The 20,592-nt window shown below is 38.4% G+C and overlaps 1 protein-coding gene across 4 annotated transcripts in view; it reads left to right on the forward strand.

Annotated features, from left to right (window-relative positions):
* The window catches only part of RMND1 (required for meiotic nuclear division 1 homolog), a 36,711-nt gene extending 20,526 nt beyond the window's left edge, over positions 1 to 16,185 (forward strand). For 2 of the 4 annotated variants that reach the window (XM_039851304.1, XM_039851303.1), the window contains exons 7-12: positions 48 to 154; positions 1,144 to 1,208; positions 1,912 to 1,988; positions 4,032 to 4,152; positions 13,529 to 13,645; positions 13,993 to 14,199. In XM_039851304.1, coding sequence (XP_039707238.1) covers positions 48 to 154; positions 1,144 to 1,208; positions 1,912 to 1,988; positions 4,032 to 4,152; positions 13,529 to 13,645; positions 13,993 to 14,034 — 529 coding nt within the window. In that variant the 3' untranslated portion in view covers positions 14,035 to 14,199. Of the gene's footprint in view, positions 1 to 47; positions 155 to 1,143; positions 1,209 to 1,911; positions 1,989 to 4,031; positions 4,153 to 13,528; positions 13,646 to 13,992; positions 14,200 to 14,845 lie in introns of those variants that run through there. The other 2 variants (XR_005650373.1, XR_005650374.1) reach the window with 2 other exon arrangements.
* The last annotated feature ends 4,407 nt before the right edge of the window (positions 16,186 to 20,592 follow it).

A 20,592-nucleotide genomic window follows, 5' to 3' on the forward strand; every position in this document is an offset into this window, starting at 1 on the left:
AAGTGCTTTCATGATTTAGAAGATCCCTTTTTTTTCCCTTTTTACAGGGGGCCGTCAAAACTTCACAGAGGGGAAATCAGGTTAAATTCAGAGCTAGATTTAGATGACGCCATTCTAGAGAAATTTGCTTTCTCAAATGCTCTTTGCCTTTCAGGTAAGTTAATATTACTTATCAGATAAAGTATTACAGTTTTCATTTCATCAAGGTAAATTTAAGTGTTTGGTAAAGATTTTGGCATGTGTTCACAGAATATTCAGCAGAGTTTTAACATTCCTTTTCCTTTTTCTCCAAGAGAAAAAAAATATAGAGTATAAAATATAGTATCTGCTGAAGCTACTCATTCCTTATTGTGTTGACAAAGGTTACCCTCTTCAAAAATATTTTTATATCATTATTACCTTTATTTTTCTTTCCTTCTCTTTATATAGAACCATTCTCCTATTGAACATTTAGTCTCTTTCCTAATTTTTTACTATTAAGCATTTGACCATAAAGTTTTTTGTACATAAATCTTTGCATATTTTATTTCTTTAGGATAGATTTCTAAAAGTGGTGATTCTTAAGTTGTCTCTAACCCAAAGAAAGCTCAGCCTATGTCATTGGCACAGGCCTCAGTGTAGAAAAATACACTCTGGTTTTTCACAGAAATGAGAGTCACAGTGGCTCTAAGTTTTTCTGAAAGGTCTGTGCACCTGAATAAAACTGTAGAAGTTCTCTAAGAATTTTTTTGCTGTCAGTCTACACGGCTCCTGCTGCTGTGGCCTGTCCACACCACACTCTGGGAGGCTCAAGGACTTCTGAGCTGTACTCCGTCCCGAGGAGTGTGAGGGAAAGCAGAGTGAGCCAGCCTTCGTTCCAGGGGGTTCTTACACTCTCTGGGTTTCTGAGACACAATATTAGAAAACCAGGAACTCCACCAAGTGTAGTGTCAGTCTGCCAGCAGGGCTGGGAAATCTACTTCATTTCTTCTATCTTTATCCACTTTAGTGCTGTCCTTTGTAATGAACTTTATTTTCAGGTTTTTAGTACATTTGCTGCTGAAGGTATTGTTGGAATGGCAGTGAGGATACTGTGCACTAATGTGTTTTATATAAACATGAATATGATGATAAAGAAATGTTCCATTGTGATTTTTTCCCCAGTGAAACTGGCTATTTGGGAAGCATCATTGGATAAATTTGTTGAATCGATTCAGTCAATTCCAGAGGTAATTATACCAGTTTTGCTTGTTTTCAAGGATTGATTTCTATTTGGGAAACAAACAGATTTCCCACTATGTTTAGGAGTACGATAAAGTAATAAACACTAAGAAATCTATACTGAATTTAAACAAAAAAAGGAATCCCTCATTACATATAAATCAGAAACTTATTTTTTACTTTTTAAAACTTAAAATTCAAATTACTCTTCTCTGATGATGCAATATTTTTAATGTAACTGAATTAAAGACAAAAAGTAAAGTGTTTCTTCTCTAAGGAAGGAAATTATACTTTTCTTGATTAAAGTATTTTGCTAAATTATGAGAAAATTGTGGCATGAAAAAAATGAGGTTATATCAAAATTTCCAAAATGCATTAAAAATCATGATTACTATAATTTTTTAACTGGGAAAGAATAATCTAATTATACTCAGAGAAAGAAGACCTGAATTTTTAATAAGAGATTAGGAACGTACATCATAGAAAATGCTGGTGATAAGGAAAATGAAAAAAGAATATAAAATTTCTACCTAATAAGATTGTGTTTATTTATTTTTAATTTATTATCTAAGAGTAAGATGACTAGGAGATATCTTCCAAGAAGTATCATTTCCATTGGATTAAAATTGTGCTGCTTCAGAACATGCTTTATGGTCCTGTTACTTATTGGATATGTGTGTATCTATCTGTATTATTTCTCCTCCAAAATAGGCTTTAAAAGCTGGGAAGAAAGTGAAACTGTCTCATGAAGAAGTGATGCAGAAAATGGGTGAACTCTTTGCCCTAAGGTAAAATTTCCCTCTGTAAATAAAATATTTCACATATTTAACCATCTCAAGAAAACATTCTTATAGTTCTGTAGTAAGGAGCCAACATTTGTACCTTTATGGGACTTCCCGCTGTTGTTATTTTATTCTGTACAAGCATGGAGAACTCGTACCCACTAGAAACAGTTGGGCTGTATTAGGACTATACTGGAAGAAATTCTGCATGTGCAAAAGAAATAATTAATTTACATTAAACCTTCTGCGATATTCTTTGAAGGTAGATACATTCTTGAATTTGGATAATGGGAATTCTCAGTAAAAATATATCACTGCATCATAATGCTAACTAGACCTAATTGTTACAGGAAGGTTATGTACCGCATTTCATTGACTGAGACACCATGAGATGCCACAGGAGAGAAGAAATGCTGCCCATTAAACTGTGATACAGTTCTTTTTGATCAGAACTGAAATAGCTCTTTTAACCTTATTTGGATGCAGACCCTATCACATTCCCTCTTGGGCATACATAAAAAGGGAAGCATAAGGGAAATAAATTAAGATAATGATAACTAAGTCACAACCGCCACTATATCAGTTTTAAAGATGCCTCCCATTTTCAGAGATGTTAAAATGATAAGAGCTGTGTCTTAAAATTGATGAAACAGAAATGCATAATTTTAAATAAGTGCCTGAAAAGATTTCAGTTTATTTTATTCTTGTCATTTGTCCAAGATTTATGGGGTGAAATCTTGAATCTTGGCATTATTCTCACTGGGCAGCCTCGTTCACTGTTTCAGTCCCCTCCAGTATATGGGATGAGTTTACTAGAGTTTGTTTTGAGTAGTTTACCTACGAGTTGTTTTTCCACATTCTCCTTAGATACTTGGCCTGGAGAGAAGTGGTCCAGTGTTTCATCATCTATGCATTTCTCATAGCTCAAATTCAGGGTACCAACAAAAGTAAAAACCCCATTCACCAGGAGCATCCCGCAGATTTAAGCCTTGAGTTCACTGAGAAGTGGAGTAGAGAGATTCTTCTCTCCTCTTCTCTTGGTAATACAAGCAGAATTTCATATAGCAAATTATATTCTCAAAACTCAGAAGTTAGGACTAAATATACTTAGGTTTGTGAATAATTTCTGTAGAGTCTTACTGTTCTTATCCTAAGTTTCTTTACAATAAAAGTGCTTATATATTATTAAAATGAATTGGGTAAATCTATGAATAAAAACATGGCAAGTTGCATTAGGTGAAAAAAAGTCAAATTATATATGGTATGATTGCATTTGTGTAAACAAAAATATTCATATTTATCTTGGTATACGTATATACTACACGTATGTGTGTACACACACATGCATGTATGCACAGAAAAAGATCTGGAAGGACACCAGCAAAGTGTTTATAGGACCTAAAGGATTCCAGTTGTGTGTTAGGGTAACCGAGGGCCCACCACTGTTTTCTTAAATCTTCTCCAGGGTATTATTTCCTTTTTTATAGTGAACAGTTATTTATATGTTACTTCTACAGCTTAAGTGTCCATTTAAAAGTAGGCTTACACCTCTTATGTTTAAAAAAAAAAAGATTAACAGAGAGAGTGATTATATGTGTATCTATTTGTGCTTGTCCAGTGTTTGCATAAACACTGGAAGGCTACAGAAGAAACTAGCGTTGGTTACCCATGGCGGGGGGCAGGCGGGGTAGGAGAAAGGGAAAGATGGGAATAAGACTGGTCAATTTTTACCTTTTTCTTTTTGAGCCATGTGATTACCTATCCACAAAAATAAATGTTTGTGTATATTGTAAAATTTTTCATGAAAAAATAAAAGTTTAGAAATAGAAAGCTCATTTTGTTTTCAAACTACTTCATAAATAACATTAAAGATTGAATTAATTTGGTTACAAAGTTTTAAATTCTTACAAATTTTTTATTTATTTCTTAGAAGTATTACAATGGTCAACATTAAACACTGTCATAAAGCACCATGTAAATAAAAAATATAATAGATGCCATGATTAATTCAAGATAGAAAATAAAGTTATACTTTTCCTTTTTTTTAAGACACCGTATCAACTTGAGCTCAGACTTCTTGATCACTCCTGATTTCTACTGGGACAGAGAAAACCTGGAAGAACTTTATGATAAAACATGTCAGTTCTTAAGCATTACTCGTAGAGTTAAGGTATGTATTTTGTACTTTTACCGAGAAAAACGCGTTGCCTACAATTTGTATAACTACGTGGAGAGAAATTCTAAATTAAGTAAATGTAATTTAACTGCTTTTGGAGAAATCTCTTATTTGACATCTGTTCAGATCTCTCGATTTCTCTTCTCTTCTTGTCCTGTACATAATTTTCAACTTATTGCATCAAAGGGTATTCTGATATTTGCTTTACAGACTAGGCAAGACTGGTGAGAGTTTTGAGGCTCAGTGGCCTATAGGGTTCCAGGCAAGAGTTCATGGGGTCTGGAACTATAATGGAGACAGTGAGAATAGAAATGAACATAAAAAAGAATCCTCTAAGATAAATCAAGTACTTGGTAATGGGGGACCAAGGGAGGGAAGAGTAAGGATGACTGGTGCTTGCCTAAGGGGGGCGGGGAGAAGGACGGCGAAACAGAGAAGTGGGGCCAAGAGGAAGTGGGGAGCTAAATTTAAGATATGTCTAGAGTAGAGTGGCAAGAAGGCATCCAGTTAGAACTGTCATGCAGGCACTTAGTGTAGAAGTAAAGTTGAGAAGAGAGACATCTGTATCAGTGGCATGGTGAAGTGGGTGGAGGTGGCCGTGATGGATGTAAACCACATGGGGAGAGAGTCGAAAACAAAGTGGACATTGTACGATGTGTGTGCATAGTTTTGTGGTATTTTATCATGTGTAGGTCAGTGTAACCACACGATGGAGATACAGAACTGCTGTCATCACAAAGACCTTCCTTGTGCCGCTCCCTTAGTCATAGCACCTTCCCTTCCCCCACCTCCCCAACCCCTGGCAATGAGTAATCTCTTCTCCATCTCTGTAATTCTGTCATTTGGAGAACTCTATATAAATAGAATCATACGGTGTGACTTTTAAAACGCCGTTTTTCATTGAGCACAATGCCCTTGAGATCCGAGCTGTTACATATATCAATCCTTGCCTTCTTGTGGGTTACAAACAGTCTTTTGGAATTCCGTACTGACTTAATCTATACTGTTTTTGAGTATATCTTTTTGATATATATTTACTGGTCGCTCTAGGTACCCTATTATACATAGATTTACTCACCATAGTATATTGGTTTCAACATTTTACCAGATTAAATCAAGTATATAGACCTTACTTCCCTTTACATCCCTATACCTTCTGGCATTTACAATAAAACTGTCTTAACTGTTCTTCTGCAGACATTGAGAACTCCATCAGTGTTATAAGTTTTGCTTCAACCATGAAACATAATTTAGAAAAGAGAAGGAAACCCTGTTGCGTTTACCCATGTTTTTATTCTTTTTTTCCTTCATGACGTTCCAAGATTTCTTCTTTCAGTTTTCGTTGTTTCAAGAATGTTCTTTAGCCATTCTTTTAGGGTAGGTCTGTAAAAACATTCTCGTATTCATCTGAGAATGTCTGGTTTTCATTCCTGAAAGATACTTCACTACATATAAGATTCTGAGTCATTTTCTTTCATCACCTAAAAAATGCTATGCTGCTTTCTTGTGGGTGCCATGGTTTCTGATGAAAAAATCTGCTCTCATTCTGTGACATGAGTGTCAGGTCTTTTCTTACACTCACACCAGTCTCTGACACCCTGTTCACTTTTTCTCATGTTTTTTCTGTTGTTTGTATTGGGTAATTTTCACTGTTGTCTTCAAGTTTACTGGTTGTTTCCTCTGTTACCTTCACTCTGCTGTTGAGCCCATCATTGAGTTATTGTTTATTGTACTTTTCAGTTCTGAAATTTTCACGGTTCTTCATGTTTTGTTTCTTTGTTGAGACTTTGTTCATTTGTTTAAAGTGGTTCGTGATTGCTTTTTAAAGCATTTTTATGATGGCCACTTTAAAATCCTTGTCAGATAATTCCAACATCTGATTCCAACACCTCATTCTTTCAAGTTAGTGTCTATTGATTGTCTTTTCTCATTCTCTCCAACCAATTTTAATGCCTCCAGTTTTCCTAATTGGCTAAACAGTTATGTTCCCGATCAGTGATACTGGAAGAATCAAATTGCAGTGGATTTCAACAGTTTTAGATTCTTAAATGTCTAATTAGACAGACTTGACAATTGCTTGTCAAATCAGTTGTTGAATCAGACATGAAAAGCACTGGACTTCTATAGGTGTGGACTGTGTACACAGACTGAAGATCCAGGGGGTATGAAAGAGGGGATACTAAAAGCTTTATATACACATGAGCTGTCTCCTATGGTTGTATTAGTTAGCTATCACTATGAAACAAATTGCCCCAAAACTTAGTGGCTTAAAAACACCCCCTCTTATCTTTTTTTGTGGGTCAGGAATCTAGTTATGGCTTAGCTGGGTCCTCTGGCTCTCTCACAAGACTGCAGTCATCTCAAGGATCAGCTAGGGAAGGTCCACTTCCTAGTTCACTCATGCGGTTTGCTGATTAGATTCACTGCCTCAGGCTCTTGGCCAGATGCCTCCCTCAGTTCCTTGCCACATAGGCTTCTCTATAGAGCATCTCACAGCTTGGCAGCTTGCTTCATCAGGCTGAGTGAGAGAGAGAACGAGAGGTGGGGAAGGAGGGAGAGGGTATGCAGCCAGTCTTTTGTAACCAAATCACAGCAGTAATGACATCCCTTCACTTTTGCTGTATTATTTTGTTAGCAACAGGTCACTAGTCCTGGCCCACCGTCCAAGAGAGGGGATTACACAATAGTGTGACTATCAGGAGGTGAAGATCTTTAGGTGGCATCTTAGAAGTCCACCTAATGCAGACTTCAGGTTTTGAAACAAGCGGAGAAAATTTTAGAAGCCTGCTTTGTAATCACTGTGACACACATCACCTCATACTCCTGTCATTCTAATAATTACCAGCTTCAGGCCACCAAAGTCACTGCCACTATTGCTGGTCTCATTGTATTCATAACTGTCAGTGAGCCAACTGCCATGCCACTTGGCCTGGCCAAAGTTGATGTCAAAAGAATTGTTCTGATCTTTGACCTGGGAGGTGGCCTTTATCTGTCCTTGTTGTTCAAGATAGAATTATTGGCGTCAAGTCTACAACTGAGAATACCTCCTCGAGTAAATTAGACCTCGACAACCAAACCGTCAGCTGTTTCATGGCTAAAATCAACTGCAAGCAAAAGAAAGATATCAGTGAGAACAGGGGGCTTTGGCAGCCCCCACCCCAACTTGCAGTATGCTGAGTGTATTCTTTTTTCCAGTTGTCAAGACCAATTTTAAGTTGAGTCCCTTGACAAAGGGTTTGATATCTATACCCGTCACACATTAGCAGCTGGAAGAAGCCTATACTGACCTAGTCTCTGGCACCCTAGACCTATGGAGAAAGCCACCTAGACTCGGCACCAGTCCCTGTGGGTGGCTCTCTGTAGCCCCAAGATTTAAAACCTATGGGAAGTGAAACTGAATTCATTCACAGACAACCTGATCTCATATGTAGAACACCCTAAAAAATCTGCTAAGCAGCTACTGGAACTAATAAGTGAATTTATCAAAGTCGTAAGATGCTAAGCCAATATACAAAAATTTTTTCTTTATACCATCCATGAACAATTGAAAAGTGAATTTTTAAAATAACATAATAGCATCAAAAACTTAAATTACTTAGGAATAATTTTTTTTAAATTCAAAGTAAAACTTGTACCCTGAAAACTAGAAAACATTGCTGAAAAATTAAATGAAGACACATACCACGTTTGTAGAAGTTTCAGTGTTACTTCTCCCAGAAATTGAACTATAGGTTCAACTCAATCCCAATCAAAATCCCAGCAGACTTTTATTTTAGAACTGAGAAGCTGATTTTAAAATGGAAATGCAAGGGGCTTAGATTAGCCAAAGCAATTTTGAGACAAGGACAAAGTTGGAAAACTTTTATTATCTGATTTTAAGACTTGCCTTGCAATAATTCAAACTACAGTAATCAAGACATTTGAAATTGGCATAAGAATAGACACAAAGACTAATGGAACAGAGCCCAGAAATACATTTGTACACATATAGGCAATTCATTTGTGACAGATGTATATTAACTCAAAACAAGGGGACAGTCTTTTCAACAAATGGTGCTAGAACTGGATAGCCATATATAAAAAAATGAATCCTATCCTTCACAGCATTTTAAAATTAATCAGAGACCTAATATAAAAGCTAAAATTATAAAGCTTCAAGAAGAAAATATGAGAAAAGCTTTATTCCATAATACCAGTATTCCCTGAATATCCACTCTAATTTTCCTTTAGGAGCTGAAATTCAAAGCTCATTTAAATTATCTTTATAAGTTATACACATTTCTACCATACCCTTATTGGGTTCTGTGTTAGGAACTAGGACAAGGTCGCTAAAAGTAGAAGTATCAGGGGAGGGAGGAAAGGGACTTATATGAAATTGGAGCTATACTTGTGGGATTCCCCTTCTCCTTCCTTAAAACTCAGCAGCAAAAGTGATACTTTCCCCCTAAATATATGATGGGTGTCTCAGAGGCAAAGGGATGGCTCGGCTTGTGGGCCCTAAGGCAAGGTCTATGGATCTGGACCTATAGTAGGTAAATGCAGCTGAGCATTATGGCCACGTAGCTTTGAACTACACTTCACTTTGTATATTGTGTATCTGAAACCTATGTAACAACTACATAACTTCTACTCATCAAAATTCCCCTGGCAACTAACAGTTCATGGAACTCTGCTCACATTCCACTGAATGTGTCTTCTCAGTATCAGAGGTGCCTTGTTCTTTTCACCGTTGTCATCTACTTGGCTTGATTCAGTCATACAGCTCATTCCCCAGCCTCTCTCTAGACATCTCTTTGGTTTTAAATCTTCCACATGAGTTATGAAGCATAGAGTTTCCAAACCTACATTTCTCAAGAGTATTTTCTTAGCATCCCAAAGGGATGTAAGACTAGTTGGATTATGTGAAGATTATTTAAAAGAAAGCTGAAAGAATTCAGCCTCCCTTAACTATGCTCACCCCAATGCCAGCACTATGGAAAATACAAAAGAAAAATTTGAACTGGTCTTGACCTTCAGTGGCTTTACAGCCCTACAAGAGGACATATAGAACAAAAAGAGATTGGTGGTAGTGCCAGGAGAAAGTTGTTCCTTGTTTTATTTTTTATTTTTCCTAGAGGAAAGATGTTAAGAAAAATAGATTAGGTGTGGGATGTTCTGAGAAAGAGTCCAAAAAGTTGAGGATGGAGGTCAAGTCATTTCCTTCGGTAATTAAGAGATCACTGAGAGACCAGAGTAGCTATGGCAGTGTGGTAGGGACAGAAACGTTAACAGCAGGCCCCTCGCTCCACTGTCTCTGGTCACTGTCCTCCATGACTATCACTGATTCTCCTCCCGTGCTGCCTGCGCCATGAGCAGTCTCGTTCGTTTTCATAACTTCGCCCAGCTTTTCATAATTTTCAAATATGTATCTCTAAATTCAGAAGTTTGCCTTCCCGGTGCTTCCACTGGCCTACCAAATCTCAGACCTCCCACATTGTCGTATCCCACATCCTTAGAATTAAGTATGTCACTCGCCACTAGAATGCAGGCTTCATGACATCAGAGACCGTCTTTCCATTTCTTGGCAGAGCCCTCAGAGTATGTGCTCAGTAAATATTTGTAGAATCAATAAGATTTGTGTTCTCCCAGCAAGTGCTGAACCTGCTGCATTTCAGCTATGGCAGGACCGACCACCTAGCCGCCACCATCTCACCAGGCCGCTAGGAACGTGACGCTTGTCATTTCTTCTTACTTCACCCTCCACGTCCAGTCAGTCTTTACATTTTCTTCTTAGTGTCTTTCACTCACTGACAAATATTTATTGGAAGGCTATGGTAGACCCTGGGCTGGTGAAACAGGGAGGGATACCATACTGACCCCTGCCTTCAAGCCCCTGACTACTAACACGAATCCCTGCTATTCTCTCCCCCCTCACCTGGACTATTCTGTCACCTTCTGCACTGTCTCCCAGCCTCTAAACCCTTTAGCAAGAAGGCAAGATATGTTTCTCTTATTCGCCATTCCATCTACTCTGCCCAGCACAGTATAGTAATTATTAAATATGTGAAAACCAAAGGACTCCCCATTTCCTGAAGAATAAAGTTCCAGCATTACAGCAGGGTGCTAGAGTTTTCTATTGCTGCTGTAACAAATTACCACAAACTGGCCTAACGCAACATATTCTTAGTTCTTTAGGTCAGAAGTCTGACGTGGGAGTCAAGCTAAAATCAAGCTGTTGCCAGGGCTGCATTTCTTTCTGAGGATTCTGGGTAGGATGTTTCCCCATCTTTTCCAGCTCCTAGAAGCCATCCACATTCCTTGGCCCATAGCCCCTTCCGTCTAGCGAAGGCGAGTTGACTCTTCACATTGTTACTGAGCTCTCCTGCCTGCCATTGTCACTTCCAAGGACCCCTGTGATTACACTGGGTCCACCCAGATGATGTGATTCTCCTTATCCTAAAATCAGCTGATTATTGACCTTAACTCCTATACAATCTTAATTCTCCTTTGCCATGTCATATTCACAGGTCCCAGGGATTAGGATGGGAATATCCTTGGGGAGACCGTCATTCTCCCTACTGCTTACGGTCCACAGTCCCTCTCAGTTTGGTACCAACTCACCTTTGTCACCTCACTTCCTAAGCACTTCCTTCCAGGTTTTCCACTCTCTAGCCGCACTTGCCTCTACGTTGTTTCCTCTGCTTGAAATGTTCTCTCCTCAGCCCCTTCCCCATGGCGCCTCACCTTTTCTTCTTGGCACTTGCCTGTTTATCCCTACACTTAACACCTGTGACATGTTTTCACCTGTTCCCTCATCTGTGTGCAAGTAACATGCATGACTCTGCATTAGAGGGGACTCTTCCTGCTTAAACATGATAGGAGTAGAGTGTGGGAATAGGGAGTGCGTGCTGCAGTCCCAAACAGGTCATCAGAACTGTTTCTCTACTCAGCATCTCGTGCCAGTCTGGCCTCATTCTTTCCTTGTCGGCAGCATTCTCTACGAGATGAGAAGGGATTGGGACGAGGGAATATCCAGGCTTACATTTCAGTATGCATGGCAACGTCAAAGAACTGAGACATGCGTCTAAGCTTTGGGCAGCCGCATGATGAGGGAACTAGGCATTATGCCTGGCCAAGCCTGAATCTTATACCCGCTTAAGGGGAGGGGTGGGGACGGTGTCAGGTAGATGCTGATACCATGACTGACAGCATCATGAGGTTGGAAATAGAGTATAACTTTGTAAAAGGGGGGACAGGAGATGAGGATGCTGGGCAGACAACAGATGACTGCGAGAGGCAGAACGAAGTAGGTGCTAACTAAATAATAGGGCAACCACCAGGGCTGTAGGAGAACTGGGGGAAGGGGCAGGAGCTTGGGAAGGTTTCACAAAGACCGCGCCTTCAAGATCAAAGGGGATGCCACCATCTAAAGTGATTGGACTAAATGACCTAGAATTGTATGTTATGAAGAAGGCAATGGGTAAGATGTTTAAAGCTTCTGAGTAGAGGAGTGACATGATCCATCCTATTTAGTATGAGAAATGATGCCAGTGTAAAAAAAATGGACCCATCACCAAAAAAAAAAACAAAACCGTTTTTGGAGGTAATGAATAGTTGACGAAGGCCTACCAGGTAGTATTAAGACATGATAAACATAGGACAGATTCCAGACTCTTACAGCCCAGGATTTATTGTAGGGACTGGGGATCAAAGATCAAAGGCATGTGACACAGTGCAATATGTGCCTTCCTGATGCATCGTGCACCTAAAACTTACAGGATTTCATTAACCATGATAAAAATAACCTGGGTGACTGAGAAGACAGTGTGAATACATACACTTGCACAAGAGTTGAACTTATGTGACACAAAGACCCTGAAATAACATTTGAGCAACTGAGTTGAAAGACGTAGTTTGGTTCTAGCAGATCTTGCCCGGCCCACGATCATATGCTGCTCTCCCATTTCCACAGGTGTCAGGCTCAGCTTTGCGCAGGCCGCACTCACATCATACGGGTTTTCGATTTATGGCTATATAGTTTCTATTCAAAATAAACATTTCTAAGTAAAATCTTTTGGAATTTAAATAGTACAGTTGGCACATATATCACAGAAATAGCAAGGGTGGGCTGGAAATGGCTGAAGTTTAGGAAGCAGCTACATACCCCAAAGCAGGTACAATCGCGGAAGGAGAGTGCAGAGCTAGAGGACAAGGACAACATCAGGGCTTTGGGAAATGTCATCTAAAGACAAGATGCAGTAGAGAAGACTCAGAAAAATAGTGGTCAGAGGTAGAACAGTCCTTGAGGAGGGAGTAGCTAAAGGAAGCCTGCATTTCTAGGTGTTGTCAAACGCTCGAGTAACTGAGGTTTGGAATCTAACCAGGAAAAGCTGGTAGATTTCCTATCAGAAGACATTTGGAAGTGTCAAGGGGAGTGTGGTAATATATACAACTTGTAAGGGCTAAGGAATAAATTGGACAATGAGGAAGCAGAGGAAGAAAATGGAAGAGGGTTGGGCATTTTGTAGATGCAAGTTTAAGGTACCTTTGGATGAGCAGCACATAGACCAAGAACAAGCAGCCAACAAAAACAGGAAGAAAGCTGGGGGTGGGCGGGAAGCACTGTTCTAAACATTTATCCATAAACTATACAGAAACTACAAGGTGACCATAAAGTCTGGAAACATGGGCAAATATATGCTATCAGTGTGGTTCCATGTGTTGTAATTAGCAAGGCTGTTAAATGCTCTGTGCAAAATCATAATACGGTGCACTAACACATTTCAGTCAAACCCCAAACATGCATCTGTGATTTGCCTCAAATTTCCACTGACCAAAGCCGTACCCTCAGCATACCCCATAAGTAATCAAAGGGAATCAAATTACTTTTACAAATGTTTCCAGACTTTCCAATTCCGAGAGAGAGATGCAGAGAGATGAAGGAGGTAGAATTTGCCAGTGGTCATATCAAAGTCTTAAATCCAGATTCTGTGTTCTGTGGACCCTCTCAACTAGCTTGTGAGGGAGAACCCCTGCAGTTCAGCAATAAAAGCAGAGCCACCTAGTGGTGAGTGGTGGCTTTCTTAACTGCTAAAAATCCGAGGACAGCCACCAAAAACTTGAACTCAAAAGCTCTATTTTTAGATCTTCCATCAAAATCTTACAAATGTGAGCTCTGGTATGCAAAGTATTGTAACAGTTAAATCTGTGCATTACAAAATGTCTCTAGATTGCCTTTGGGGAGAGGACTGAGCAGCAAGAATTGAAGGGATGATTTTTCACGTATATTTTAAACCTTTAGAATTCTGAAGCATGTGACCATGTTAACTTATTTTAACTAAATCTGATTAAATATAAATACAGGATACTTTCTAATATTTTTCTAATACAGGTCATGAATGAAAAACTTCAGCACTGCATGGAGCTCACAGATCTAATGCGGAATCACTTGACAGAGAAAAGAGCGCTCCGCCTGGAGTGGATGATTGTCATCCTCATCACCATTGAGGTAAAAACAGCTTTTTAATGAAAATAAAGATAACGACACAGAAAATGGTAGCGAGAGAGAGCATGTTAGGTTAAGTTTCAAGTGACCATGGTAATATTCTGCAAATGTGATTTTTCAAAAAGTTCCACATTTTTAAAGATGGCATTTAGAGAAAGTTCTGGCTGTAAATTTAAAATGTACAGCCCAACAGCAAGTACCCGTGCCTCAGATGTGCAGCTTGCCATGTGAGAAAACCAAATATTTACTTTTACTTCAAGAGAATTCATTAATCAGAACCTTGGAAATCAATTAGTTTATACCAGTGATTCACCATGAAATTAATAATTCTCACTTTTTATCATCCTAAGGTAATGTTTGAGCTGGGACGAGTATTTTTTCTAATCAAATGATGACCAAAGGAAAAGTATCATTTCAAGAGATATTCAAGTTCTACAATCAAAGATAAATGCTCACTATTGGGGGAAATCTTTTATTTAATAGGTATTTAATTTTTTTAAATCAATGATCAATTCCTAAATGTGCTGCTGCTTAAATAAAAATTATGAAGAATCTGATGTTTGGGTCTGTAATAGGCAATTTGGAAGGAAAATGTTTATTTTAAAGAACTTTGGATAAGCTTAGCATCTAGGAAACCCAGGCAAAGATACTAATTAAAGTCAAAGACTTAGATTTAGACACTGCACCTAACCTATCCCCAGGGAATTCCAATCATGATCCTGGCTAAGAGAACCATACACCAACTCAGAAGGGTTGAAATATACAAAACAAGACAGGTATTTGATGGCAGAAATTTTATGAACCTATTTTAGATAGCATGCATAACTGAGTTTGACAGCTCAGTGGCCTTTCATTAATTTAATACTTCCCCTCCCTTTTCACTACCAAGTTAAAGTTCTCAGAAAAAGCTGTTTCATACATACTTTAGGGAAATTAAAAAATACCAAGTACAAAGGCTTTAACATTTTTTTAAAAAAGTAATGTCCTTGTTATCTTCGTTTGCCTTGTTTTTACACAAAAACACTACCCTCTCCGCCACAATGAATTAAAATTTTTTTTCTATACATACCCATGAACAGAGAATTACTGTTCAAAATTCGGACACTGTCGTTCTGCAACTTGTTTACCTGCTACACAGCACTGCAAGAGACTACACACTGATCTGTACCTTTACTGATGACTTTTATATATTTGCTCTGACAGTGCGAAGGTGAACATCCTGGTGTCTTGTTTCAGCACACCACAAGGGTTGTTCCCAAGTAGCAGGCGGTCTTCTAGCTGAGGTGCCTATGCCCCAAGGGTGCCGAAGACTTCCCAAGGAGCACGTGGGCATGGACGGTTCAAGAATTGCTTTCTAGATCCTCAAGTTCCACATAAGCACTTTCCTAAAACTGCTGTACCTGTGTACACACCTGCAATCCGTGTATCAAGCCTATCTGAACTGGAAAACTCGAAAAACAAGAGATCCTAAGTATAAACTTGACTTTTACTTTAGCTTCTACACGTCTTGGAAATTTGCTTACCACAGCAATTTTTAAAAATATTCCCAGTGTAAAAAGATGGGCTAGAGCACTTCTTGAACTCAACAAATGAAGACTTACAGAGGGCAACAAACGAACGAAAAATGATGTAATTCCAGTGAAATCTAAACCACTAAGACACTATTTCTTAAATTCAAGGTGTTGATCTTAATATAAACAGCCTGTGTGTTCTGAGTTCTGGTTACCTTAGATTTTTGGCTCTTAAGCACCTTGACAGCAAGTAAGATGAGTAGGACTACTTGTCCATCAGTGCATTAATGAAATCTGATTAACTGGAATCCTTGCATTTTCTTCATGTGGCCCTTTCAGATCCTAGATTTCATGGAGCAGCCGGGCTTTCACTGCTAAATGTGGAAAGACCTGGCGAAGCAGGCAGCTGCTTATCCTATCTTCAGACCACATTTTAGAAACTAATGTTTAAACAGATATCTTTTTCAAATCAGGACTCTGCCGCAACTCTACAGATAAGAACAGGAACCTCCTCTACCAATGATCGGCCATCTTCAAAGAGAAAAACAAGTTGGCTTATCCACACACAGTAGTTATCAATCAAGGGAAGTATTTTTTTCTATCATTTCACTTTCAAACATAAAAAACTCCAAGTCAAACACAATTCTATATGTAAAAATTCAGTCACGTCACATCTTGTCTTCAGAAGTATTTCAATAAAAATTTTTAAAATATCTCAAAATTAAATGTCTTGAAAAATCAGCGGTGACTATTGATATATTTAAAACTTGGATGACCCTTTCTCTCAACTTGGCTGAGTGAAAGAAGCCAGTCTCAGAAGGCTACATATTGTATGATTCCATTTATATAATGTGCCAGAAAAGACAAAACTAGCCATGAAGAACAAATCAGTGGCTGCCAGGGGAAAAGGGCTGGAGGAGAGCATGAGGGAGGTTTCTGAAGTGAAAGAACTGTCCTGTATACTGACTGTGGTGCTTGTTAAATGTATATCTATACGAAAGTGCACAACTTTACACTGATTCTAAAATTACTTTAGTAATTCAAAAATGTCAATGGTCCTTTCACACACTGAGGTGTTATGCTAAGCCCACTTACAAGCATACATTTTATTTTATACTCACACAATCCTACAAGGCAAATATCCCAATATGAGTAAAACAAAAAACTGAGGCTGAGGTTAAACAATATGCCCAAAGGAACAGAGCATGATTCTGATCTGACTCCACAGCCTATATTCTTAACCACTGTAATAATATCCTATACTCTTCTCCCCTCTATTTGTAAATACCAACCAATGATATCAGAATGCGGTTTTCTCATTCTACTCCTAACTCAACATAGAACAGATAATGTGAAAAAGTGCCGATGAGCAACACTGTCCAAAAGAACTGTGACAATGGAAATGTTCGACATTTATATGGCCACATGTGGCTAGTCACTACTGAATTGAACGGCACAGTCTAGAGAAATACAAGAATGTGCATGCCACTTAAACAACCTATCAAAGTATATGACAACACACCAACAATACAATTCAAGGTAGGTGTATATTGCGGTAAAGCTGAGAAATGCACAACCCCCAAACACATCACAAAACTAAATCTGTCCAACACTCATCCTTCAAGATTGTTTAAATATCAACTTCATTCATATCACCACAGCACTTTGCACATGTAGAACGTAGAACCAATTGTATATTAAGTCTGACTGTGTTCTCCCCCATTAGCATCTTACAAGCATCTTAAGAGTCATTAACATATACACCACCAGCAACCACCACCTACATACAGCAGCTTTCTACAAGAAACATTTTTTCATTCCGTTCTAGTGGGAAAATTATCGTCTTAGGTCATCCTTCAACTACAAATTTAATCTGCAAGCCTTTGAGTACCAGCAGGACACAAAAAAGGCAGTCCCAGCTTCCAGCGGGGATGGGAGATACAATATATAGGTAGACAAATGACAAGAAGAGTAATCAAATAAGTATGTACAACCAGTGCTTTAGGGCTGAACAGGAACTGTCAGGAGTCCTGGTGGTAAGAGAAACCAGAAAGCAGTTTAAGAAAAAAGCAGCCATTATCCAATTCTGTAATAGCAAAAGTGTAATTTACTGTATCCCCACCTATTACTCAGAAAAGCCTAATAGATTTTTTTAAAAAATGCCTTAGAAAGTGATCATGACTTCACTCACACTACCAATGTCAGGGTCTCATCCTGCAACTTGTACCACTAAGTCAAAACTGGTCTTAGAACAAATCCTTCTAGATCTCAAGTTTACACGAAAATTTCACAGCAGAAAGAGCTGTAACGTTTTTCTTTATACTCAAACCCTGATGATCTTTATAACATCTTTTAGGTCCTGGAAATGTGCTAATTGGTATAGCTGCACAATACAATCTTGGGGTCAGTATGTAAGACAGCACCTGGACCGAACAATAAGAAGTTTGAATTTAATAAGTACAGCTGACCCTTAAATAGCACGGGTTTGGACAGCGTGGGTCCACTTACACGCAGGTTTTTTTCAATATATAGTCAGGCCTTTGTATCCACGGGCTTCATAATTCACATCAACAGAAGCAACCATCTTTGGATTCAACCAACCATGGACTGAAGACAGTGTTTTTGCATTCCCAACACCAGTTTCCCAACCACGGATCGAATACACTGTTTTCTATCTGAGGCTGGTTGAATCCACAGATGCAAAAGGCCAACTGTAGAGTCAAAAGTCATACTTAGATTTTCGACTGTGTGGGAGTCAGGATCCCTAACCCCCATGTTCAAGGGTCAACTGTACAATTTCTAATTTGTTTCCTCAAAAAAAAAATCAATTGGGAATGCTGGTGTGAGGAGTTGGCAAAGTTAAAGACATCAAGCATTACCTGTAGGACAAACAAGTTGAAAGTGTAACTACTGTCATATAGCAGCTTGCAAACTGAACAGTTTCACATTATATAGCTTTAGAAGATCTTTTAAAAATCAGCTAATTTCCTCATCTTTATCAGCACAGAATGATTATTCATGACAAAAGTCAGAGAAATGGGCCAGTTAATTACTTAACTTCTTTGAGCCTGCTTTCTCAAATTTAAGATTGAGACTAAATGCCCTCAGAGGGAAGAAAATAAATTAACGACAATAATTACAGATTGACTTCAACAAGGTTTCTGGTTCAATCCTAATTCATCCACCAACAGGAAAAATATAGCATTGTGGTTATTAAAATGTCATAAAGTCTTTGGTAATTCTCCCTTCAAGACATGGAGCTTAATTAAGACCTATCACCCTGGCTGCAGGCGGGACTTATCACATGATTTGCTTTTAAACTAACAACAGCATGTGGTAGTGTTAGGTGTGGCTTCCTCCTAGCTCTTGCTTGGTTCACTAGCTCTGAGGGAAGCCAATCACCACCAAGTTGTAAGGAGACTCAACCAGTCCAATGAAAAAGAACTGAGACCTACCAACTGTGAGCACTAACCTGCTGGAACATGAGCCACCGTAGAAGCAGATCCCCTAGCCCGGTCGACATCTTGACTGCAACCTCATGAAAGACCCTAACCTCGAACCACCTAAGCTACTCCCAGATTCCTGACCCACAGAACTACATGAGATAAACAAATGTTTTTCAAACTGTGAACCCTGATCCATCTGTGGTTGATGAAATCAAGTTAAGGCACTGCAATCAGCTTTCAAAAACATCAGTTAGAAAAAACAGCAGAGTATATGTGATAACAAGCACTTTCTTGAAAATTGTGTTTCAGTTTCACATACACATGTGTACTGGGTAGCATTTAACGAAATGTATTTCTTAGAATCACAAGTGAAGAAGTTTAAAACCCACAAGCCTACACTCAGGTTTAAGACAAAAAGTTCCCTAAAATATAGGGAATCTTTGAAGGAATGTGGTTCCCAATAACACCAAATATAAAGTAAGCATTTTCTATAAACCTTATAACCAAACCAATGAAATAAGACTCTTGAAATACATCTTCTCTGATTTATATGTTAAGCTTGATGTAAAACACAAAAGGCATGTTAGACTTGTAAGACTATCGTGTAAAAGCATGTTGTTTTCCTAAAATGAGAGGTTACACACAAAATTATGTAGTGAAAAGCTGCTTTGGAATCTAGCCATATTTATTTTCTCTTACTATAACTTTAATAATCAATGTTAACAGAAATTCCATCTTCATCTCTAGCACACACACTCACAAATGTCTGCCAGAGTTAACTACAGTATGATTAAATGGCTTTCTGCCCACTATCCAAGCAAGTCTCACTGAAACCATCCTCTTCAGAACATAAGCAAGTGCATAATTTTCACGCACCTTAGCATAACATCAACTTTCAGCAGCACAAGAGTTTGCACAATATTTACAATATAATTACTTTTGAAGAATTCACTCAGATTATTTGCTTGCAAGTGATTTTCTTTGAAAATGTGTGAAACTATTTTTGAACTCCTAATTTGGCAAATGTGCTTCCTAAATGCAAAATAATCACATAAGCACTACACACGATTTAACTTTTTCTTATTACTGAATTCAAGGCATTTGTGGCTCTCCCACAACCACACTGACAGCTTCCTTTGGCCCTATCCTGAGATACACTACTATAGCCCTTTCTGAAAGGACTGTTTTCTCCCCAACTTTTGCAGATATCCATCTAAATGTTTCTACTTAAATAAGTTGTAAAAAGCAGATCCAATCTGTACAGCATTCCTTATAATGCTATTACTTGATGACGGTGACTAAAAATCAATTAGCATACTTGACAAAATCTAAGTCTGCATGCCTATGCCTTGAGAGAACTAGCAGCAAAGCAGCTCAATTCTAAATTCAATAACAGCTCTTGAAGACTAGGATGGTCCTGACAGCATTTTGTCTAGGAATGAGATTCAGAGTTGGCAGGAATAAGCCACGGGTTTATTCCTATACAATTATATAGAGTACATAGTACAGAGAAACCTCCCTGATCTTAAGATTATGCACAGCTACTTTTTGACTCAAGACCAATTACTCTAGACACAAAGGCAAGTTTCTACTCAATGGCTTCAAATCTAAAACTTTAGCATTAGTTTTGCCCACTTTTTCCTTCAGTGTCTCAGTTCACGCTCCATATGAGCACTCCATCAGATCATAAATTTGAAAGGTCAAGGTCTAAAAAAACTAAGAACCCAAAGCTCTAACTATAACTCTCCACCAATCAAAATCATTTTAGTTTCCTAGTAAGATGAAACAGATTTCAATTGCAGAGCCAATCCCGGCACGCAGGAAACCTGGCATGCCAGTCAGAAGGCCAACTTTGATGTTTTAGTGATAGTGCATTAGAAATAATTATATCAGGGTCAGAATTTGGTTTTGCAGGCAAACATTTAACCACTCGACAAGTCATTTATCTAGCTGATCAAAGAACAAGAAAAGTTCAAGGCAGGTATATAACAAA

This window comes from Pteropus medius, unplaced genomic scaffold (genome assembly GCF_902729225.1).
Source record: "Pteropus medius unplaced genomic scaffold, Ma_sr-lr_union100, whole genome shotgun sequence".
Lineage (NCBI taxonomy): Eukaryota > Metazoa > Chordata > Mammalia > Chiroptera > Pteropodidae > Pteropus > Pteropus medius.